Raw genomic sequence first — 6,820 nt, forward strand, 5'->3', positions numbered from 1 at the left:
AGGAGAGGGACCGACTTCGTCAGAAGTCGTGACACCTGCATTTGCCAGCAGCTCTTCACTGTGCTTCAAGCATTGCGCTGTTTATGACTTCAAGCCTATCAACTTCCGAGATTAGGCTGGCAATACTAAAGTACGTATTAGAACATCCAATAGTCAAAGGTATATGAAATACAAATGGTATAGAGAGAAATAGTCCTATAATAACTACAACCTAAAACTTCTTACCTGGGAATATTGAAGAGCTACCAACTTTCATATGTTTCTGCTATGTTTTCGTGCTTCTACACCTGCATTGCTTGCTGTTTGGGGTTTTAGGCTGGGTTTCTGTACAGCACTTTGAGATATCAGCTGATGTACGAAGGGCTATATAAATAAATTTGATTTGATTTGATATGTTCTCATGTTCTGAGCAAGGAACTTAAACTTTTTTACATGGCATATATTGCACTTTTACTTTATTCTCCAACACTTTGTTTTTGCATTATTTAAACCAAATTGAACGTTTCATTATTTATTTGAGACTACATTTATTTTATTGATGTATTATATTAAGTTAAAATAAGTGTTCATTCAGTATTTGTCACGTTCTGACCTTAGTTCTTTTGTTATGTCTTTGTTTAGTATGGTCAGGGCGTGAGTTGGGTGGGTTGTCAATGTTCCTTTTTCTATGATTTGGGATTTCTGTGTTTAGCCTGGTATGGTTCTCAATCAGAGGCAACTGTCAATCGTTGTCCCTGACTGAGAACCATACTTAGGTAGCCTGGTTTCACTTTTGGGTTGTGGGTGATTATTTTCCATGTCAGTGTTTGTGCCACACGAGACTGTTTTTATTTTGTAGTTTACTGTTCATGCATGTAAATAAAGTATCGTTATGGACACTTACCACGCTGCACATTGGTCCGATCTCTCCTACTCCTCCTCCTCCTCAGAGGAGGAAGAAAATCGTTACAGAATCACCCACCACCAAAGGACCAAGCAGCGTGGTAACGGGCAGCAGCAGCGATCTCAGGACTACTGGACATGGGAGGAGAATCTGGACGGCAAGGGACCCTGGGCACAGGCTGGAGAGTATCGCCGCCCCAAGGCAGAGCTGGAGGCAGCGATTGGAAGCCCGAGAGGCAGCCCCAAAAATGTATTGGGGGGGGCACATGGGGAGTGTGGCGAAGTCAGGTAGGAGACCAGGCTGTCTCTCCGTCTCCTCCCTACAGGTTCTCCCGATTGTTCAGTGCTGCCAGAGTCTTCCTCCTGCCCAGCGCTGTCAAAGTCTACCGTCTGTCCTGAGCTGCCAGAGTCTCACGTCTGTCCTGAGCTGCCAGAGTCGCCCGTCTGTCCTGAGCTGCCAGAGTCGCCCGTCTGTCCTGAGCTGCCAGAGTCGCCCGTCTGTCCTGAGCTGCCAGAGTCGCCCGTCTGTCCTGAGCTGCCAGAGCCGCCCGTCAGCCAGGAGCTGCCAGAGCCGCCCGTCAGTCAGGAGCAGCCAGAGCCGCCCGTCAGCCAGGAGCTGCCAGAGTCGTCCGTCAGCCAGGAGCTGCCAGAGCCGTCCGTCAGCAAGGAGCTGCCAGAGCCGTCCGTCAGCCAGGAGCTGCCAGAATCGCCCTTCACTCCGGTGCTGCCGGAATCTCCCGTCCATTCAGGACCCATTGCTAGGGTCCCCAGTCCGAGGTCGGCGGCGAGGGTCGCCGCTCTAAAGAGGCCACGGAGGCGGTTAAAGAGGCGGAGAAAGACTAGGGTGGAGTGGGGTCCACGGCCCGCGCCAGAGCCACCACCGCTGACAGACACCCACCCAGACCCTCCCCTATAGGTTCAGGTTTTGCGGCCGGAGTCCACACCTTTGGGGGGGAGGAAGAAAATCATTACAGTATTGTTGTAATTGTCATTATTACAAATATATATATATATTAAAATCGGCCGAATAATCGGTATCGGCTTTTTTTGGTCCTCCTATAGTCAGTATCGGCGTTGAAAAATCATAATCGGTTGACCTCTAGTATTTACAATGGTGTTTCTTCTTCACTGGTTGCCCTTTTCTTGTGGCAACAGGTCGCACATCTTGCTGCTGTGATGGCATACTGTGGTATTTCACCCAATAGATATGGGAGTTTATCAAAATGGAGTTTGTTTTCAAATTCTTTGTGGATCTGTGTAATCTGAGGGAAATATGTGTCTCTAATATGGTCATACATTTGGCAGGAGGCTAGGAAGTGCAGCTCAGTTTCCAACTCATTTTGTGGGCAGTGTGCACATAGCCTGTCTTCTCTTCAGAGCCAGGTCTGTCTACGGCGGTCTCTCTCAATAGCAAGGCTATGCTCACGGAGTCTGTATATAGTCAAAGCTTTCCTTAAGTTTGTGTGAGTCACAGTGGTCAGGCATTCTGCCACTGTGTACTCTCTGTTTAGGGCCAAATAACATTGTAGTTTGCTAAATGTTTTAGCAATTTTTTTGCGTCAAGTAATTATCTTTTTGTTTTCTCATGATTTGGTTGGGTCTAATTGTGTTGTTGTCCTGGGGCTCTGTAGGGTGTGTTTGTGTTTGTGAACAGAGCCCCAGGACCAGCTTGCTTAGGGGACTCTTCTCCAGGTTCATCTCTCTGTAGGTGATGGCTTTGTTATGGAAGGTTTGCGAATCGCTTCCTTTTAGGTGGTTGTAGAATTTAACGGCTCTTTTCTGGATTTTCGGTATCGGCCTAATTCTGCTCTGCTCATTATTTGGTGTTTTACATGGGACACGGACGACGTGGTAAGTTTGGACGCATGTGCAGAGAAGAGACCAGATGAGGAATCAGTGGTTAAAGATAAACATAATACTTCACTGAGAACCGGTAGCTTCAGGATCACAGTACACTTGAATAAAACAACAAACACTAAGTCTCAAACACTCACTCAGGAAACAACCGCAAACAGTTAACAATTCTAGCTTCAGCAAACGACAACACACCTATTTAACAGGGAAATCATAACGAGTAAATAGGACACACCTGGGTGTTGTTCATGTCTCTAGGATGGTCTCTGCCGCCCTCTGGTAACAGGTGGAACCATGACAGAGTCTCAATATGGTGTTTGTCCCATTTTGTGTATTCTTGGTTGGTAAGCGGACCCAAGACCTCACAACCATAAAGGGCGTTCACTCTCTCTCTCTTCCTCTGTCATTCTCTCTCTTTGTGTTATCTCCTATGTAATACAGACGTCTGTAGCGCCACGTTGTTGTTTCATCCATTTTTTTAATCTCAGTTTTAGGCTACTTCATTGGCAATATGGACAAAGTGGTAGTAACATGCTACAGTACAGTAAGAAACATAATGTATTTCACTGGAACATAACTACTGTTGATGTAGTTATGATGAGTCTGGATTTGCAGACTACTAATCTGTCATTTCATGTCAGTGAAACTATTTGCAGTGAGGCACAAACAGAAATATTCTACATGTGAGGAACTCTGAATATTCAAATAAGTTGAAACCCTTCTTGTTGAGAAGACTCCTACTGACTATATGCACAACTCTGACCAGAAGAACAGGCCATATGTGATGGGTGTGGCTCAGTGTAGTGGGTGAAAGCTGTGACTGGGTTCTCCTGCCACTCTCTGAACCAATGAGAAGCGGTCAAAGCTCAGGGTTTGTTTTGACTGACAGTTGAGGGGTAGAACAGGATGAGAACTCATTGTAGATAACAGTCAGCCAGTGTGAGTGAGTGAAAGTTGAGAGACCGAAAAAGGAAGAGAGAGAGAGATGTTCAACAAACTAAACATTTGAAAGTGAGACAAAAAAATAGATTAGAAGTAGTTGTTTTCTCTCTTTCTACCCCTCTCTCTCTCTCTCTCCCTCTCTCTCTCTCTCTCTCTCTCTCTCTCTCTCTCTCTCCCTCTCTCTCTCTCTCTCTCTCTCTCTCCCTCTCTCTCTCTCTCCCTCTCTCTTCTCTATTTGTGTTTGTTTGTGGGAGAACAAAAGTGAGAAAGGGGGAGAGAGAAGAAATAGAGTGATGTGAGGAAACAGGTTAGAAAGAATAAAAGAGAGGCTGTGGAACTGGAGACAGCAAACTGAAACAGGCAGCAGTTCCTCTGACTGTGCAGTAGTCAACAGAGAGCCTGAGAGAGAGTTTTTTTGCATGTTCTCCTCTAGGTTAAATGGCACCACACCCTCTCAGTAACCCACTGTTTACACTCTGACACACACACACACACACACACACACACACACACACACACACACACACACACACTATAGCATCCAATACCCCAAGTTACACCATCTCCCCGAGACAAACACTTATGACTCAACACTGTTCACAGTGTGTTACAGTGTTATTCAGTAGAGAACTGAACTACAGAGTTTGATTGATGGGACTATTATTGTGTGTAATCCTATGCTAGCTAGCATGCACGGCTGTCTGAAAATGAATCAGCGGTAGGGGAGGCAACGTGCTATTTGCTAACTCTCTGTCTTACCTGTGTATCTTTTTGTTGTTGTTGTGCTGCACAGAGCTGAACAAGCCTGTAATTGAATGAAGTATACATTAGTAGAGCCGTTTAACAGAAGCAGATATTCATGTTTTTGAATTTAATTTATATTTTTCTCCCTCTCTGTTTTCCAGGGGTGTTGGTGGGACAACAAGGTAGAGTCTCATCCTATTGGCTTCTGAGCTCTGTCTGCAAAAAGTTACAGCCAGCCAATCAGTGAATTGCTTCATGTTGTTGCCGTGGCTCTGAAATCTGCCTGATGCTGTGAAGAAGACATCTTACTCCTGAGCCCATCTTCCAGTCACCCTCCAGTCATCCTCCAGTCATCCTCCAGTCCCCACTCTGTCACCTTTACATGACTAGGACTGTCACTGTGTTCCATTAAGCCAACTGCCTGTCACAGTCTATTATCCCCGCCTCATCTTTAATTCACACCTCTTAATTGTCTGTTCCCTATCTGATTCCTGATTGGACATCAGCCATAAACCTCCTCCCTGACAGGCTCCCTGGATCAGCTGTGACCTCAGACCCCTGCCACAGCCGTCTGCTGTAGGTAAGAATGGAGCAGGTGTACGCATCAGGGATGGCCGCCAAGCTGCGGAGCCAGTGGGACCGGGACGAGGGTCTTGGTCAGAACCACAACGCCGTGAAGTTCCAGGGCCAGGACTTTGAGTCGCTGAGGGCCCAGTGTCTCCAGAGCAGTAGCCTGTTTGAGGACAGCCTGTTCCCCTGCGCCGCCTCCTCTCTGGGGTTCAACGAGCTGGGACCCCGCTCCTCCAAGACCCAGGGAGTACGCTGGAAGAGACCCCCGGTGAGATGATACAGAGGATGGAGTTTAGGCTGATCCTTCTCCTTCCCTACTGACCCTATTAGTCCAGGGGTGTCAATCCATACAGGGGTGTCAATCCATACAGGGGTGTCATACCATTCAGGGGTGTCAATACATACATGGGTGTCATACCATCCAGGGGTGTCAATCCATACATGGGTGTCATGCCATTCCACAGAGGGTCGAGTCTCTGCAGGTTTTTGTTATTGCCTTTATTTGTGTCCAATTATGACATAAGCAACCAATTGAGGGGAGTTCCTAAATGATCAGTGACCTTAATTGATCAATCAGTTACAAGGGAGGAGTGAAACCCGCAGACACTATAGTGTTAGACCGTTCCCTCTTACCAGCTAGATGTAGGAAAACTCCTGGCCCTACCTGTCCCTACTGAACCTAGACCATACTCTTACTGAACCTAGAACATATTCTTACTGAACCTAGAAATATTCTAACTGAACCTAGACCATACTCTTACTGAACCTAGACCATATTTTTACTGAACCTAGACCATATTCTTACTGAGCCTAGACCATATTCTTATTGAACCTAGACCATATTCTTACATATTCTTACTGAACCTAGACCATATTCTTACTGAGCCTAGACCATATTCTTATTGAACCTAGACCATATTCTTACATATTCTTACTGAACCTAGACCATATTCTTATTAAACCTAGACCATATTCTTACATATTTTTACTGAACCTAGACCATATTCTTATTGAACATAGACCATATTCTTATTGAACCTAGACCATATTCTTATTGAACCTAGACCATATTCTTACATATTTTTACTGAACCTAGACCATATTCTTATTGAACCTAGACCATATTCTTACTGAACCCCTAGAACATATTCTTACTGAGCCTAGACCATATTCTTATTGAACCTAGACCATATTCTTATTGAGCCTAGACCATATTCTTATTGAACCTAGACCATATTCTTACATATTTTTACTGAACCTAGACCATATTCTTATTGAACCTAGACCATATTCTTATTGAACCTAGACCATATTCTTATTGAGCCTAGACCATATTCTTATTGAACCTAGACCATATTCTTACATATTTTTACTGAACCTAGACCATATTCTTATTGAACCTAGACCATATTCTTATTGAACCTAGACCATATTCTTATTGAACCTAGACCATATTCTTACTGAGCCTAGACCATATTCTTACTGAACCTAGACCATATTCTTATTGAACCTAGACCATATTCTTATTGAACCTAGACCATATTCTTACATATTTTTACTGAACCTAGACCATATTCTTACATATTTTTACTGAACCTAGACCATATTCTTATTTAACCTAGACCAAATTCTTACTGAACCTAGACCATTATCTAACTGAACCTAGAACATATTCTTATTGAGCCTAGACCATATTCTTATTGAACCTAGACCATATTCTTATTGAACCTAGACCATATTCTTACATATTTTTACTGAACCTAGACCATATTCTTATTGAACCTAGACCATATTCTTACTGAACCCCTAGAACATATTCTTACTGAGC

General features: G+C 44.3%; 1 protein-coding gene across 1 annotated transcript in view; it reads left to right on the forward strand.

Moving 5' to 3' along the window:
* The first annotated feature begins 4,790 nt into the window (after positions 1 to 4,790).
* LOC139415972 (calpain-1 catalytic subunit-like) overlaps positions 4,791 to 6,820 on the forward strand; it is a 24,021-nt gene continuing 21,991 nt past the window's right edge. Inside the window, exon 1 of the mRNA XM_071164177.1 lies at positions 4,791 to 5,260. Within this exon, the coding sequence (XP_071020278.1) occupies positions 5,009 to 5,260 (252 nt within the window). The 5' untranslated portion in view covers positions 4,791 to 5,008. The remainder of the gene's footprint in view (positions 5,261 to 6,820) is intronic.

The sequence above is a fragment of the Oncorhynchus clarkii genome, chromosome 9 (assembly GCF_045791955.1).
Source record: "Oncorhynchus clarkii lewisi isolate Uvic-CL-2024 chromosome 9, UVic_Ocla_1.0, whole genome shotgun sequence".
In the NCBI taxonomy this organism is placed as follows: domain Eukaryota; kingdom Metazoa; phylum Chordata; class Actinopteri; order Salmoniformes; family Salmonidae; genus Oncorhynchus; species Oncorhynchus clarkii.